Here is an 18,242-nt window from a genome sequence, read left to right as displayed (position 1 = left end):
CCATTACTCTGCAGCAGAATCCAAACGCACCCGAGGTCCCCTGCCACTAAGTCAGCAGCCCCTCTCAGCATTGGGCTTTACTCATCTGCAGCCCCTTGTTTTGTTTCTTTGTTTTTTTTAATGAAGCCTTACGCAGTGTGACGCCCACTACGCTCTCTAGGAGAAGCTGCGACTGTGAAGAATTACAGTAGAAAACCTGATAGGAACTGAGAATGCACATCGGGTCAGGATGGCTCCACTTCAAGCTGGTCATCGGTCAACTCTCACCTCATCCTGCTCATTTCTCTTCTGTTTTTTAAACTAGCAGTCTGTCTGTCTGTCTATCTATCTATCTTTCATCTATCTATCTATCATCTATCTATCTATCTATCTATCTATTTATCTATCAGAAAGTGAAAGAGAAACTACCAGCAGGGAAGAGGGGCAGAGAGAGCAGGGGGCGGGGGGGGGGACCTTTTTTTTTTTTTTTAAGATTTTATTTATTTATTTGACAGACAGAGATCACAAGTAGGCAGAGAGGCAGGCTGGTGGGGGTGGGGAAGCAGGTTCCCCAATGAGCAGAGAGCCCGATGTGGGGCTCAATCCTAGGACCCTGGGATCATGAGCTAAGTCGAAGGCAAAGGCTTAATCACACTGAGCCACCCAGGCACCCAGAAAGAGAGAATCTTAAGCAGACTCCATGCTGAGTGTGGAGCCTGATGTAGGGCTCGACCTCACAACCCTAAGATCATGACCTGAGCGGAAGTTAAGAGTCATGTGTTGAATTGACTGAGCCACCCAGACACCCCTCATTTCTTCTCTTTACACTTTGAAAGGAAGTGTAAGACAACTGATAGGTTCTCATTGTGACCTACCAGATAAGGTATTATGAGGATTGAATAAATTATAAATAACAAAATACTTGATACAATGCCTGCACATAAAAAATATTCAATAAATATATAAACTTCTTTAAGAAAGTTTTCTAGATTATTTCCTTCCATAAACAGCACATTCGTCTTTATAAAAGTAAGGTTCATCATAGTGTGTTTTGAAAAAATAAAACAAAAAAAATCAAAAAAAAAATAAAACCAACCCATTTACTTAAATGTTTTAAAAAACTTCCTTTGGTGGGGCACCTTATGGTGTCTGCCTTCTGCTCAGGTCACGGTCTTGGGGTCCTGGGATCCAGCCCCTCTTTGGGACTCCCTGCTCAGCAGGGCATCTGCTTCTCCCTCCCTCTCCCCCCAGTTATGTTCTCTCTCTCTCAAAAAATAAATAAATAAAATAAAATAAAAAAACTTCGTTTAGAAAGAGATGAGGAATATTTGGAAACTATAACAGAAGCACAAAGGCTCACTGGTGATCAGCCCCACCCAGAGATAACCATCATTCACCTTTCCTGGCAAACTAAGAGGCTTTCTTTACAGTCCATGCACGTATATATTGGATATATATTGCCATTTGATAGACAGTCATTCTATGAGTTTCATACCCAGCTCTTTCCATTTAACATCAGAGTACTTAATACAATGAACACATAAAAATGCCCAAACAAGGAAATGAAGCATTTACTATAGTAAACTCTCTTATCTTTATGTCCCCAAAAATCCAGAGTTTGGGATTAATTATTTGACACAATTAGGTTTTTACTGGGTTCACTGCCTCTCAAATAGAAGTGTCCTTGACCTTCCTTGGGCTCTGATGTAGTTTCTCCAGACTCTAGTCTACAGAAGCCAGCTCAGGAACAGGATACCACATGAGGGGTATCTTCCCACCAGTGTTCAGTGGTTGTTCGCCAATGAGATCAAAAAGAAATTCAGTGTGAAATAAGGCTCACAACATCTGTGTGCCTTCATCAGAGGCCTGCAGTGCACTGTCATGGGATGATCCTCAGGGTCAAGTTCATATTGAGAGCTGTGGGCCAGAGGGCTGCCGCTGGCACACACAGAGCAGGCCAGGGTGGAAAGGCCGCCCATCCAACAGGGCTCAATAAGTCGGTGCTTGATGAATGAGAAAGGACAAGGTAGGTGATACCAGGCTTTGTTCTTCCATTAGACTGCAAGTCCCTAGAACAGAGGAACTATATCTTGCATGTTTTTAAAAAAATCCCTTACTATGCCCAAAAGAGTGCCTTCCCTGCTTCCTCTTTCAAAGCACACATCCGTTCACTGAAGTTCTGAAGTCAGGCGTAGCTGAGTTCCTGACCAGACTCTAAGTTAACATACAACCTGTGTACACTTGGGCAAGTTATGTAACTTCTCACGGTCTCCACTCCCTCACCTACCACTAGGCGTGACAGCACCCCTCCTCCCATCACTGTTATTAATATCCATCTATTAACACCAAACGACTTACATGCTGGGCACTCGGTTATGTTAGGCAAGAGTGGTGTGTGATTACGTTATAAGCATTATCTTCAAGGAACTCACGGTCAATGATCATAAAAGACTGATGATTTACTGAACGATGGCTAGATTTTTCTCTAAGAAGGAAACGTCTTTATTTTCCCATAACATTTTCCTCTTCTTTCTACCCCCTAAAGCAGCCTGTATTTATTTTTTCCGTTGTCCACAGTATTTGGGGACGTGTTGGGCCAATAGATACTCAATGTAGCACTTTCATTACACGTTTTCAAGTCCAATCTCTGTTTGTTGCTGAATTACTGCCTGTGCATAAATGGCGTCTTTTCTAAAATAGGATAAAGGCTTTGTGGGCAAGTTACCTCATTCTCTTTCTGTCATATCTACCACCCGCAGGTCCTGTTCATAAACATGGATTCAGCTGGAACCATTCTAACTCTGTGACTGGCCAGTCAATGACTGCTGACTGACGATTACTGCTTCAGGAGATCCTAAGAGTTTGAAGCAATTTCCCTCACTATTTGGAACGCTGTTATCACAAACACAATTAAACTGTGACACCAGTTTATGATCACAAACTACTCACCCAGAAATATTTAACAGCTGAACTCTTGGGAACAATGGGTGGGTGAGTGAATGGTAGACCTCACCTTGCTCGGCCCCAGGGGGATGGACATGCCATTGTTACCTCCCATGGTGTCCTAATTCTCCCCTCTAAAGATTGCCAAAGACCAGGGGCTTATCAGCAGCGACAAGTTCCTGCAGCTCCTAAGTGAGTAACTATTGCCAGGTTTTTGTCTTTATTTCACCCCACGTGAAGAATTTACTTGTGACGTATGATGCACACAGAATCTATTTGAAGACACCACTGGTGTGCACTAGTAAGGAACAGAGTCGTGTTCGAATTCCCACATGGGACAAACACCACACCATCAAATTCTGTCTCAGACGGTTTGGTGGTGTTTTAATGGGAATACAGTCTTCACACGTAGACGAGGCTATATTCTGGGATCAGTGTTTTGGGGACTATGATTCTTAAAACTGAAGTGAGGCTAACCACTTCAAGAGCTTAAGGAATCAGCATCAAATCTTCTAGACTATATCTGTTCAGTGTTGTCTAAATTCTCAGCCCACTGTCTGATCTCTGACATAATTTTGATTCCTGTACTGCCTGCAGGAGCTTTTCAGTATTTGGGGGAAAAATTACAGTGTAAAATTTTCAAATATTTAAGACACTTGTTCTGATGTGGGATTCTCTAGTTATTTCCCCACTGGATTGGTAAAGCTTCCCAGTCTCCCTTTGACATATCTGACACACAACACATCCCTGAACCTTTTCAGTCTCTCAGCCTCTCACTCCTGCCCTACCTCTGTTCTTTGGTCTGCTACTTGTCTTTTAAGATTCAGCTGAGGGGCGCCTGGGTGGCTCAGTTGGCGAAGCATCTGCCTTTGGATCAGGTCATGATGCCAGGGCCCTGCGATCAAGCCCCGAGTTGGGCTCCCTGCTCAGCAGAGAGCCTGCTTCTCCCTCTCTGCCTGCTGCTCCCCCTGCTTGTGCTCTCCCTCTCTGTCAAATAAATAAATGAAATCTTAAATAAAGAAAACCAAAACACTCAGCCGAGATCTTAATCATCCTCTTTAAGAGTCTTCCTCTACTCCTGGGATAGAAGACCCTTCTGCATGATCGTCATCAGATACAAACATTCTCTTGAGATGTCCATCTGTGACATCATGATCCATTCCTAAAAAGCAGGGACCAGGCTTCCTTTATCTGTACAGTCTCAGTACCTAGCCCAGCGCCTACGCCACATGAGGTGGTCAATATGTGCTTAGTGGACAGAAGGACCTACTGGCCAGCAAGCGCCATTGGTCCGAGTCTATCTGTTCACCTGGGCAAACAGGTCTATTCATCGAATCCCTGTGGCCCCGGGGCCATTTCCAGGGAGAGAACTTTCTCCTACAGGATCGATTGCACATTGCCCTGAAAGCACCACTGCCTGGCTTCGGAAAACAGAAACACAAAATTTTATTTATCAAAATAAACTGTTGTATCGAATGACAAATGTTGACCATCAAAGATTTAAGAAATTAAGAATCACCTGAGACTTCACAAGAGATTTGCCGTGGTTAATTTTTTGGTGAATAGCCTTCCCAAACATCTTTTTAAATACACAACGTTTTACATATATTTTAAACAAATGAAGTTTACAAACAAGATATGCTGTGTAAAACCCTTTACTATTTTCATTTATTAACACATCATGTACTTTTTTTGAATCTCAGTAAATATAGAGTAGGGTGGCTCAGTTGGTTAATCATCTGATTCTTCATCTCAGCTCGGGTCTTGATCTCAGGATCGTGAGTTCAAGTCCCGTGTCGGGCTCCACACCCAGTGTGGAGCCTATTTAAAAACAAACACACACTATGGTGAGTGCTGTAAAGTATGTAAACCTGGCGATTCACACACCTGTACCCCTGTGGCTAATAATCCATTATATGTTAATTAAAAAAATAATTAAGAACAAATAAAGAGTACCTTAATCTTTAATGGCTATATCTGATGTATGTTTCACCAGTGAGAAAGACCCTGGAGTGTACAGGTTTGCAGGCTCGTCCAACTATCTCCTTATGATAAATTCCTAGAAGTAGGATGGCTAGGGTGAAGGGCAACTCATTCACATTCTATATGTATATGTATCTATAACTATTTGGTGCCCCTGCCAGATTCGCAGTTATAGCGTGAAATAGATGCCCATCCTTGCTAATTTGAATGGTGAAAAAGGTTTTGTTCTTTCTTTGGTGTCATTAATTTGATTGCTAAAAAGCTGTTATCTTTCTGTCATGTTTATTTTCCTTTTATATTTTTTCTTTTCAATTGCCTGGTAACAAACCCTGTCTACTTTTCAGTTGGAGCATTAGTTCTTTCCTTACAGGTTTAAGAATCTTTTTACACTAGTCTTACTATCCTTATCTATGTTAGAAATATTATTTTCACTCTGTTTGACATTTGTCTTTTAACGTAGTTAATGGTAGTTTTTGGTCATGCAGAGAATTTTAGATGGTAAAATTTATCAACTTTTCTTTATGGCATTGGATTTTGCAGCATTGTAGAAACCCCAAGATTATAAAAACACTCACCCATATAATTTTTCACCCACATTTTTTTCACCCATATTTTTTTATAGTACTTTAATGGTTCCATATTCCATCTTGATTCATCTGGAAAACTCTAATATGGAGTGAGGAGTTAAGGAATTCAAATTTTAATGGTAAACTTACAAAGTTTTTTTTTTTTAAGATTTTATTTATTTACTGGAGAGAGAGAGAATGAGCGAGACAGCATAAGAGGGGAGAGGGTCAGAGGAAGAAGCAGACTCCCTGTTGAGTTGAGAGCCTGATGCAGGACTCGATCCAGTGATTCCAGGATCATGACCTGAGCTGAAGGCAGTCACTTAACCAAATGAGCCACTCAGGAACCCTAGACTTATAAAGTATTTTTAAAGAATAAAACATGAATTGAAATAGTTTCAAATTTGTACATCTTTTTAGTTCAGTTAGTTATGGAAATATTTATTCAATTACAATCACTAAAGGCATCATCTGCGTCTGTTGTCTCCCGGCCTCTCCAGTGCTCCACCAAGAAATGTCCTTCTTTCTATAAATACCCTCACTGTGCGTGATAAACCCAGAAGTGGGAAAATGCTACTGCAGACACACACACATGTACACACACATGCAGAGATTTATGTGTGATAAATGAAAATGTATCTGTTAACTTCTAGGATGGAACTATTTTTTTAAAAACACTTTTGCAGGAATGAGGCATAACATCACACTCACCACTCAAGTCAGATACTTAAGGCTTCTGATTATTTTATGATTTTTGAAGATTTTATTTATTTGACAGAGAGAGAGAGCACACACAAGCAGGGGGAGTAGTAGGTAGAGGGAGAGGGAGAAGTAGGCTCTCTGCTGAGCAGGGAGCCCGACGTGGGACTCAATCCCAGGACCCTGTGTTCACAACCTGAGCCAAAGACAGACACTTAAGTGACTGAACCGTGAGGCGTGCCTTAAGTCTTCTGATTTAAGACACCCACATGGTCACACACACTCATATCTTATACAGAACAGAAGGTGTCAAAACAGAAAAAAGGGGGTGTCTGGGTGGCTCAGTGGGTTAAAGCCTCTGCCTTCGGCTCAGGTCATGATCCCAGGGTCCTGGGATCAAGCCCCGCATCAGGCTCTCTGCTCAGCAGGGAGCCTGCTTCCCCCACTCTCTCTCTCTGCCTACTTCTGATCTGTCAAATAAATAAATAAAATCTTTTTAAAAAAAAAAACCAGAAAAAAAATTATAGAAACGCAATATATTTTAAATTATAGGAATTTAAATTACAGGAACACAAATATTTTAAAATACAAAATAAAGAGATAAGTATTATGTGGATAACTGACAAATTTTTCAGGCTTGGAGAATTACACATCTGGAATAGACATGTTGCTTCCCCAACCCCCCGGCATAATCAAGGGAAACTAAGCCTACTAATTCGATATTAGCAAACGGCGCTCACACAGTGTGTATCATGCAGCAAATCCTATTCTATACACTCATACATTGAATCTCCCAACGGTCCTCTGAAGGCAAGTAAATACCAGTTCTCTCCATATTAGACAGATGGGGAAACCAAGGCAAAGAGAGTAATTCGCCAAGCTACATGTTGGTGAGTAGCAATTCGAAACCAATTTGCCAACTCTCAGGCCTGTGCATTCACCATGACCGTGAATTTCAGGTTTCCTGAAAATAGCCCTAAATATAACAATAGAGCCTTCAGATATCCTCAGTTAAAAGCCGGAGCTGAGCTCAAGCAGCTGGTTCGCGATTACTTCTCAAAGACTCTTGAATAGCAAAGACAGGTATATTCTTCCTGAGAGGGGGATCTCCCGTAGTTGAAGTCTGCAACCTCAGTTCCAGACAGTCCTGCTTGTTCAGGTAAGTGAAGTGGCGCGGCTCTTGGCTTCATTTTCCTGAAATGGGGATAACGGGGGCGCCTGGGTGGCTCAGTGGGTTAAGCCTCTGCCTTCCGCTCAGGTCATGATCCCAGGGTCCTGGGATCGAGCCCCCGTAGCGGGCTCTCTGCTCAGCAGGGAGCCTGCTTCCCCCTCTCTCTCTGCCTGCCTCTCTGCCTACTTGAATCTCTGTCAAATAAATACATAAAATCTTTAAAAAAAAAAAAATGGGGATAACAAACTGTAGAATAGGAGTCTAAGTTGTTTTTATATCGTAATTCAGGGGCAAAAGAAACAATCACATTTCCGGCTCTGGGCACAAAAGGGAGGTGCTGAGCTGCTCTCTGCAGGGGAGAGCCAGGTCCAAAATGCGGGCTAAGTGTCCGACAGGTGCAGCCAGGTGAGCGCTGCTGGCGGGGGGTAAGGGGGGGCCCGACCAGGTAGGTTACCAGGCAGGTGCTTACGGCAAAACCCATCCTTTCTGCCACATCAACCAGGATTCCAGGAAGCAGCCATTGTTTTTTAATTTCTGAATTCTGCGATGTCACTCAGGAGAAAATAACTCAGAGGAGAAATGCTGTGGGTAAAGAAACCCTCCCACCTTCTCTCGTGTTGCTGAGTCACGTTTTGAGAACTTCCCGCAACAGAGAACAAGCCTCGCCTGCAGCTCCAGTCCTCTGTGCCGTTCACTGGATGGTACCAGAGAGGTCTCCACTGCCTTCTCCGGGGCCAAGTTCTTTCTTATTTTCTGACTGCAAAAGGGCTCCAGGCAGCTATAGACAAGACCAGGCCCCTGGAGGAGCAAGAGAGCAACCGGAAGAAACCCTCTAGACATAAAACCGGAGGGACACCACCAAGGGCCCTGCCTGGATGTCCCTGCCAACGGTGTCTGTGCACTCAAAGGTTCCCTCACCCTGCAATCAGGCTGCCTTGAACCCATCAGTGACAAATAGTCCCACTTTTCCACTCATCTCTCCATATAACATTAAACAATGGCAAGGGAAGGAAAAATAGTACTTGGATTTTTTTTTTTTTTAAGATTTATTTATTTATTTGAGAGCAAGAGGGAGAGAGAGAGAGAGAATCTCCAGCAGACTCCCCACTGAGCAGAGAGCAGAGTCTGATGCAGGGCTCAATCTCATGACCCTGAGATCATGAGCTGAGCTGAAATCAAGAGCTGGATGCTTTAACCAGCTGGGCCACCCAGGTGCCCAGAATTTTCTTTTTCCTTAAATATGGAAAGTATTATGCTCAGCAAAATAAGTCAATCAGAAAAAGACAATGATATGATTTCACTCATGTGGAATTTAAGAACAAAGAGGAGCATAGGAGAAGGGAGGGAAAAGAAAAGAAAAGAAAATCAGAGAGGGAGACAAACCATCAGATACTCTTAACTACAGGCAACAAACTGAGGGCCGCTGGTGGGGGGGGGGGGCGGGGGTAACTGGGTGATGGGCCTCAGGGAGGACACGTGATGTGATGAGCACTGGGTGTTACACCTGGTGAATCACTGAACACTACCTCTGAAGCTAATAATACACTGTATGTTAACTAACTGAATTTACATTTTTAAAAAAGTATAGGATTTTCTTGACTTTCTGTTAATGGGAAACTCTTCCAAAGAAATTCAGATTGACTCTACCATCACGGCCACTCTAGCACAGTATATTTTGAGATGAGTGAGGGGCAAGAGTGAAGAGGTGGGCAAACCACTCACACCCTTCATTACTGCTTGGGGGCTAGTTATGCACAGGCTGCGTTCTCAGTGCTCTCCACTGTTAATTCATCTGATCTTCCACAGGACTCCGAAGGCTGGATTCCGTCACTATCTCTGTATCATACATGAAAACGCCCAGGCACTGATGAAGTGGGGAAGCTGGAAGACCCCCCCAGCTAGAGAGCGAACTCACAATCACAGTTGTGTGCTCACCATACGGACCCGTCTCCTGCCAAAGCAACAGGCAGCTACCGGAGTGGCCGAGGAGCCCTGTGGGCCCCTTCCCTGAGCCAGGCACTGGGCTAAGAACGTTTACTCTGGAAGAGGATGATGTAATGCCCTGGCCAAGGTGGGCTGACGTCTGTAATTGCACGAGCTCCATGTGCACTTCAAGCCACTGACAGCTTTGTGAGGCTCAGCTCAAGACACTGGGGAATCCATGGTGTCTGGGTGGCTCAGTGGGTTAAGCCTCTGCCTTTAGCTCAGGTCATGATCCCAGGGTCCTGGGATTGAGCCCCGTATCGGGCTTTCTGCTCAGCGGGGAGCCTGCTTCCCCCTCTCTCTCTGCCTACTTGTGATCTCTCTCTCTCTCTCCGTCAAATAAATAAAATCTTAAAAAAAAAAAAAAAAAAAAAGACACTGTGGAATCTTCAAAGATTAAACCCAGGGCCAGTTCCCTCACTCTTCTTGACTTAATTTTTTTTCCCCCTGCTTTCACGACCATGACCTGGCTCTATCACAAACCCAACAAACAGTTCTCCTGCCCCTAAGGTTCTTGACCAACTCAATGAAAGCAACAACAACAACCAAACAAAAGGTGGGTGAGCAGTGAGAGAGAAAGATTTCCCTCTGATCCTTGGGAAATAACAATTTCAGAAGTCAACACAAGCTTCCCTGGGCCAGCAGAAGAAGTTACATGAGGCGCAGCTGAAGACGGCCACTGATGAGAGCCGAGAGATGAGCAAGCGACCCTGTGCTCTTCCTCTCCTGCTAAGCTGCTTCCCTGTCTCTGCCTTTCCCGTGGTCCCCAACACCCCACGCCCCCACCTGTCTCAGCCTAACTAACTCCTTTTCTCTTGAATTCCAGAGTAAGTAAACTCCAAAGCTGGAACTGGGAAGAAAAGGGAGCCCAAAATACCCAACACTTCCTTTCAGGGACTTAAACCAGCACCATCCAGTAGAAAAATAATGTGAGTTACGGATGTACTTTCAATATTTCTAGGAGCCACATTCAATGAGCAAAAAGAAACTGATGAAATTAATTTGAACAATGTATTTTACTTAACCCAATACATCCAAACTATTATTCACTTTGATATGTAATTAATTAAAAAAATCATTAATGAGCCATTTTATACTCTCTTTTATACAAAGTCCTTAAAGTCCTGTGTGTATTTCATGCCCATAGCATATCTCAATAAGAACAGGCATATTTCACATGCTTCATATCAGAGGTGGCCAGAGGCTACTGGCCTGGATGGCACAAGAGGTAACATTATCCTGCTACTGTCTCACAAACACAAACACAGATTAATTTTAATTAATCTTCACTTCATGCAATCAGAAATTACTGCAGAAAGAAACAGGGAATTATTACTTCGCCTTCAACTGCTTTGACTTTCTGAATGAATGTGATCCATTCTCTTACATAATCCTCCCATAACCTGTGAAGTTGGTCCCTACAATACTTGAGATGGGTAACAGATTGGATAACACCCTCTCTCTCTCACACGCAGACACACACACATACACACACACACACACACACAGACAGTCCTGGTATATGCTCCCACTTTACACAGCTAAGCATCAGAATTGCACTGAAGCTACACAGTAATACAGAATCCAGGGGAGACAAAGTAGCCAAAATCTTGCTTTACTGCTTGCCTTTTATATTTGGTCTTACACTGCTATTTCAGAAGAATTTACTGTAATCATCTAAACACCTCCACTTAAGAGAACATTTATAAACCTCAAACTCTCTTGGCCCTTCAGCCAAACTCAGCCACCTAGTCACACGGGGAAGCCGGCCCACCAGGGCCCACCCCGATCCCCAAACAATCTCTCTGTCTCCAGCTCCCACAGTTCTGGGAACCCTGGTTTCCCTCAAGACCTACAGTCCCTGCCTTCAGGAGCCTAACTGGCTCATAAGAGAGATAACACATATACACAAATAATGAGATGAGACGTATCAAGAAATAAGCCAAATACCTAAGTATGTAAAGAGGTATCCTGGGATGGCAGGAAAACGATACTTTCTGAAGGTATGAGAAAGGCTTCATGCAAGTGTGGGTGAAGTTGGGAAGAACAGCTGAGGTCATGGCGTACCAGAAGGCCTGGGAGACAGGTGTGTCCAAGGTCACAGGGCAAGCTGTCCAGTCTGGCTGAGGAACAGGGAACATGAAGGACAGAGCGTGAAACAAGGCTGCCAAGGTGGCTATGAGCCCTTGCAAGGCATGTTCACTAAGGACTTAGGATTTTACTGGCTAAAGAACCAGGTGCCACAGAAAGTTCTGGAGCAGGAGAATGAACACGGGCAGAGGAGCACTTAGAAAAACCTGACAGACTCCAACAGTGGCGCAAAAAATTGACAATTAAAAATGAACGACAAAGAAAATCCCAGAAGAAAACAAACAACCAAGGGGGCTCATGGCGCTCGGTTTGGAGATACTGCGCCATTCCGGGTGACGGGCTGTGGCAACGGCAAGAGAAGAGCTTCTGGGGAGAGCGGCAAGAGTCACTGAAGCCGGAAAAGGCAAATTAAAGCCTACATTCCTGGAAGAATGGTGGTGACCTTCAGGCAAACAGTAAAGAGCTTTCTCCTCTTGGGGTGGGCGGCAGGAGAGATAATGAACTCAGGTTTGAGGTGTTAATTTCTCCAGTAAGACTTGAACCTGTTTCTCCAGTAAGCACTTGGATTCCCTTTAGAACTTGCTTAACTAGTTGATGATAACTTGAACCTGTTGGTCACCCCTCTGTGGCAAGCTGGTTTTGGCAATCTGCTCAGCTGTCCTCTGATTGACCTCGGCACATTGGCCCTGACATCTGGGAAGGAAAATTCCAATCTGGAGACGGGGCTTTCTGGTCTGGATTGTACTTCTCAACAGGCCACATGGATGTGAGGCACAATCTTAGATCTGAAACTTCTTATGCTTCAGTATTTAAAGGGAAGGTGATATAGGTAAACGTCAGTGATAAAGTTCCTTGGTAGTGACCTCTTGAATTCTGTGAAATCTAAGAGTCAAGATGCTCTTTGGTCAGTTCATCCTCTTTGGTGGAATAGTCTAGACATACTCTGTAACACACATTTGGAGTGGTCGGTCTTCTAGGTAACCAAAACATCACAGAGACCAAACTGCTTCATAAAAATGGAAATTACCATTTGTAAAAACACACTGTTTATCAACGCTCCTCAGCATGTCCTTAGAAGCTATGAAATTAAATTCACACCTTTAGGAAAAGGATCGAATGTGTGTGTGTACACACACTCAGAGACACATACTTCAGAGCCATCTCCAAATATGCCATCCTTCACAGACTTTGTCAACTCTTCAAGAACAAGCAGTAGTAACATTTTTTAAACATTTAAAAAACAGCTTCTAAAAAGTGAAATGAGGCAACTTTATTCAGTAAAAAAACAGAGCAGTGATTCAAAAAGCAGACTCTAACTGTCCAGGTTGGAATATAATCCAGTCATGGGGTTCTCACTGCCTCTCTCAGTGGCTGAGGTAACTAGTATCCAAAGATGGCCGCCAACAATTCCTTAGACTCAATAGATGGAGACCTCTAGATCTCCTGACTCTGGGATGGTCTTGAAACTTGCTTTAGACAATAGAATGGTGCAAAAGTGACATTCTTGGACTTACAAGTCTAGGTATTCATCGGCCCGACAGCTTCCACTTCCTCTACCAGCCACCTCATGAAAAGTTTGACTTTCTAGCTGGAGAGACTTGAAGCCATCTTAGTTAGGTGAACCCCACTGAGTGCCCAGCTAAGTGTCGCCACCTGATTGAACCGAGGCAAAAACAGCAGAGGAACCCAGGCACCCACAGAATTGTGATAAATAATAAACCGGTGCTTGTTTCAAGCTACTAAGTGTGGAGTTCTTTGTCATGAGGTAACATGTTACAAAACAATGGGTGACAAAGATATCAAGTGAGTAAAAGTGAGCCAGATCTGCTAGTCACCTGGGACCATCTGTGATTCTGTATACTTGCTCTGCTTGCAAATTAAAATTTAAGTGGAGAAACACAGACAGGACCTTATCGGGTCATATACATACTCTAGAATTTAGTAACACTAGGATAAAGGCACTGATGTTCAGTCTGCCCTCTGACAATTTTAACGCCAGAGCCCTGTGGGACTATCAAAACCATCTCCCTTGCCCAGTTCAAGAAGCTCTCTTCCTCCTTGTTCTGCTGTCTCTAACACCATGCCACAAACCCACCAATGTTTATGTCAGAAAGAGTAACAAGATGATGGATGCTGAAGTGAACAAAATGTCCGTGTAAGTACTGGGAGGCTGAAAAAATGCTCAGACTGCATGAACTGAACAGAGCCACACAGACAGCCATGACTGAGGAGGCCGGGGGCACAGCGAATTGTCAGCCCCGATTCTCGACTCTTCCCCGCATCCACACCCTCATCACAAATGCATCGTGTTCAGATGGGTTTCTCTGAGTCTTGTCTTTGAGCGCATTTGTGTGACTTGAGTTGACCAGTAAAATGTGCATGTGACACTGGGCCAGCCGAAAGCCCAAGGTTAAGAGGCATCTTGTGTACTGCTTGCACTTTTATGCTTCTGCAAAAGAAGAGCATGCCCCCTCTCCCCTCCCGCAGCTCACTGGTCCCAGGAGGAAGATGAGAGAGACATGGAGCAGAGCCACTCCAGCTGACTCACCAACTCGTGATCAAGAAAGACAGGCTCATTGTTGAACGCCGCTGAGATCTTAAGGTTGTCTGATACCCAGCGATAGTTGACTAATGGAAAAGTCCTTTATTAGATGCCAACATTTGCCAAATACACATCGTACTTTAGAATAATAGAAAGTCTCCTTGCCTATTAAAGCTGAAACCGATTATCGACTGGACGGTGAGGTGGTCTCACTGCGAGACAGAATATAAGGGCAATATACTGACTATCACTGGTTTTTGCTTACAGTCTATCTTTCTAAAGACTGTAAAATGGTATTCAAAGTTCTCTATAATTTAACCCTTAGTTTTCTAGCCAATTCTCTCCCACTTAAATTTTACATTCCATTCCAACTGGATTATTTATAATTCTCAATAAGTCTCACATCACCTCTAGCCTTTCGTCACCCAGTTCCTTCCTGCACCCTTCATCTAACAAGTTTAGATTCTTCTGGTCCTTTAAGGCCAGGTTTAGAGGTCACCTCTAGAAATCTATTCTGATCCCGCCTTTTAAGGCAATCTCTCCATCCCCTTGACTCTTACCACGATGTATGTCTTTTCCTCTCCTGGTACATGGCTTATTTTGCCTCATAACATTTCCTCATCCTCTCATGAAGTCCTAGAAAGGGAGATTTACGTATCATTTACTTCTGCACCCCCTCCCCCATGGCATTTAGCAAAAGGTCTCGGCCTATCCTATACAGGCCAGTCAATACTCTTTTGCACTGAAGAATGAGTGACCGATGGGAGGCAGCAGGGTGCCGGGCATCGACACTGAGAGAAGCAACATGGACCCTGGAGTCAGAGCGACCTGAGTCTGTGGTTTCGTAGCTGGGCAACTTGGGACCGGTTAGTCTCTCTGTGCTTCAGCTTCCAAATATGTAAAACTGGGATGACACATCTTTCACAGGATTGTTGTGAAAAATGCACCATGAAAATGAATGTATAAATGCTTCGGCATGTTCGACATATGGAGGCAGCTCCATTAATGGTAGCTCTTGTTACAAAAATGATAATGACACAGAATATCACGTAGAAGCTAATTTGAACAAATGCTTGATACTAGATTATGTTCTCTTAATAGTTAAGTGTTTGAGAGTGACGGAATGATGCTCGTCCAATTAACTGTTTTCCCAGGAACTGGTCTCAGTGATCTGAGTCAAGTTTTAGTTAAATGCTCCCACGCTACTTTTCCCCACTGTTCTGAATTTTCTAGGCAGCCGCCACCAGAAGCAAATTTGTTCCAGGCAACACATACATTTCCTTGAAACGACACAACACAAAGTCCTCCTCCCATATACACTAGCCTACTTTTAGCAGAGCAGCTACCTTCCCACGGTACCCCAATTCTTCACCGGGGACCGGCACAACCATCAGGAGGGACCAAAATGCCGTAGAGTGACTTGCCAGTGTCTGAACACAGGAGTACCGTGCATGGGTCCAGTCGTGGGTTATGTCAAAGCAACTCAGCCAAACTCCTATGTCTGCCTTCCTAACTGGAATTTTGTACTAACCCACAACCATGTGGCTCCAGAGCAATTGTAGATCTTCTAAGGAACAAACTCATCGCCAGGCACACTGAGAAGCCTGAAAGTGGCCAGGCCATTGATGTTCAGGAGTGAACGGGGCTTGGTGTGCTCTTCAGGGCGGGCTCAGCAGTTCCTGGACTGGGGGGACCATTGTTATCTCAACCCACTGACTGTGGCCTCAGGGAAGACAGACTCGGTGTCACCAGGTTTCCTGAAGAAATTTGGGGGTTTTACATGAAGCATCCTGAGTTTTATACGCTGCCTTGCTTTTTATTTTGTAATTCTTTGGGAGCCAAAGAAAATATATTTGCAAACCAGACGTGGCCATGGGTTGGCAGGTTGTGACCTTTGCACGAGATATTCTACACTTGATCTTAGCCAAAAGGCCGAGAAGCGATGCACAAGATATTCTAAAGTCACTTTGATTCATCACAAAACAGTTAAAAGACAATTACTAAATTCACTGTATTTGTATTTTTTAATCTGAAAAAAATGCACACAAAAAGCCCCATAAAGAGTAACTAGGAGCCCTAAGAAACACCTCACTCTCTCATGTACAAATCCTCACTCACTGCACTTTTGGACGACTGTGTTTTCGGTCGTACAGCGCTCCTCTACCAGGACCCCCTGTTGCTGCTGTCCTCTGTACCCATCCAGTTACTTAAAGCTTGACTTCAGTGTTAGTTTCTGTATAAAACCTCCATAACACTCCTCAGAATCCTCTATGTATAAATTACTACAGAAACTGCCCCACGTAAAAGATCTGCCCTGATTTCTAGCCAAATCTCACCAGCCCTTTACCAGCACCACCCCCCACCCCCAAACACTACAAGTATTTGCTCTGACTCTGGAAAAAGTGAAGGCCGGGGTCAGGAGGTCAAGGGTCAAGTTCAACGGCACTCACCGCCAAACACATCTCCGTTCTGGTAGTTCTTCCCTTTCTGGGCTTCCTCTTCATTTTGAACAGTGGCAACATGCTTGGCAGAGGCACAGCCCATAGTCTCATTCGGTCAGCTTCAGCCGGGCTGAACTGCAAATCATCTCTACAGACACGGGGACATTTTTTTTCTTTAAACACAAAGAAAATCCACCTTCCTGCTGAGTTGGTCAGGATGTGTGCACCTGCAAGAGCAGAAAGCTGGATCAGAACGAGGGTAGCAAAAGCCTGTGTCTCAGTGTCCCCCGCTGTGTGATCGGCAATGCACAAGGAGTCCTGCCTGACCTCGGCGCATGGGGAGGGGGTAACTGGTGCTGAGGAGGAAAGGCAACACGACCCCCTTTTGCCTGAAAGTCACTCAGAAAGCAAGACCAGAAGGCATGGCCCCTGCACAACACATGGCTGAACTCCTTGAGGAGATAACAAAAACATATGTATTTGTTTATTGAAATAAATATTGGGGCACTACTCCTTATTACACATAAAGTGCATGTATGTTTGCTAATGTTCTGGAATCTCAAAAACCTTCAGAGTAAGGAAAAGTACATTCATGAGGTCCACCCAGCTCAGGAAACTGGTGGGAAAAATTCTCCATCTTCCCCCTCCTTCCTCGCAAGCCGGCTCTTTTCAGATCCTCAATTTTTTTCCAGGACGAAGCAGCCTTCCTCGACAGGCTGAAATATGGACTAATTTATATATTTCTGGTGGGTTCTGGAAGGAACTCCGTGTCCCTCCGTGACAGTGTTTTGGAGGATGAAGGAAGGTGATGGAGGCAGGGATTCACACTTACTCGTGTCCATGCTCCGAGCAGCTAGCTGAATGCTTTAAGGATTGAGAAGATGTGGGAAGATCGAAAAAGAAAAGGCAATTGCCCACCTCTTACTGGAGGCTCTGTCCGTCTACTGAACCACTAACAAAGACTGAAAGAATTTATGGATAAACACAAAGGAGATAGTCTTCTAGTTTATGTAAGTAAATATACTTTCCCCACTCCACCCAAGGTCACTGCTCAGATTCTCAGGGTTTGCTCTGTATGATTTTATTCTTTCGTTCTTTTCCAGCCATTCCAATCTTGCAGACAACTTAGGCCAGTCGCACAGACGTCTGCCTGAATATCCACCCATTCCTTCATCTCCATCCATCCCACTGTAGCTCGGGCTCCCACCGCTTTACACCCAAGCAGAGCGAAAGAAGCATCAGGCCACGCACCCGACACGGATGGGCGCCTGCGTCCCCTACAGCCCTCTCCCCTTTATGAACAACTGATGGTTTGCTCAGCCTCAGGAACAGGGCTCTAGAAACTGAAACACAGCTGCAGGCCTCCTGCCTGGGGCACTGGTATCCTAGGGCACCCATGGACAGAGAAATCTAATCACTTAAGCCATAAAATCTCAGCTCGGGGAATTTTTCAAATTCATCGGATACTGAAAGGTAATTCCAAATCAATCTCAAAAACAAACTTAGATACAAAGGTAATGATCTTCAATGAAGCCAAGCAAACACAAATTGCAGTATCGACTCTGTGGGTATAACACCAGTCCTGTCTTTCTGTACTTTCTCATACTATCTCCTAGCATTGGCTCATGATTGGGAGGATAGGATTAGGGTTAGTTGATCAAATTTTACAAAAAAGGAAGATTTTTTTTAATTCCCCAGACAGTTGATGTTTATAGTTTTTCTACGTGATTGGGTAACCTCTTGTTAACACGTTTTCATATTTGTAAATCTAGCTGGAGTGCGCGCACACATACACACACACACACACCCCACATTTAGCAGTGATGTGTCTAAAGCTAGAATAT

General features: G+C 44.1%; 1 protein-coding gene across 1 annotated transcript in view; it reads right to left on the bottom strand.

Annotated features, from left to right (window-relative positions):
- The window catches only part of C14H1orf21 (chromosome 14 C1orf21 homolog), a 221,419-nt gene that overhangs the window by 126,005 nt on the left and 77,172 nt on the right, over positions 1 to 18,242 (bottom strand). The window contains exon 2 of the mRNA XM_059146700.1: positions 16,408 to 16,625. Within this exon, the coding sequence (XP_059002683.1) occupies positions 16,408 to 16,501 (94 nt within the window). The 5' untranslated portion in view covers positions 16,502 to 16,625. The remainder of the gene's footprint in view (positions 1 to 16,407; positions 16,626 to 18,242) is intronic.

The sequence above is a fragment of the Mustela lutreola genome, chromosome 14, assembly GCF_030435805.1.
Source record: "Mustela lutreola isolate mMusLut2 chromosome 14, mMusLut2.pri, whole genome shotgun sequence".
Taxonomy (NCBI): domain Eukaryota; kingdom Metazoa; phylum Chordata; class Mammalia; order Carnivora; family Mustelidae; genus Mustela; species Mustela lutreola.
This window is presented reverse-complemented; position numbering and strand designations above follow the sequence as displayed.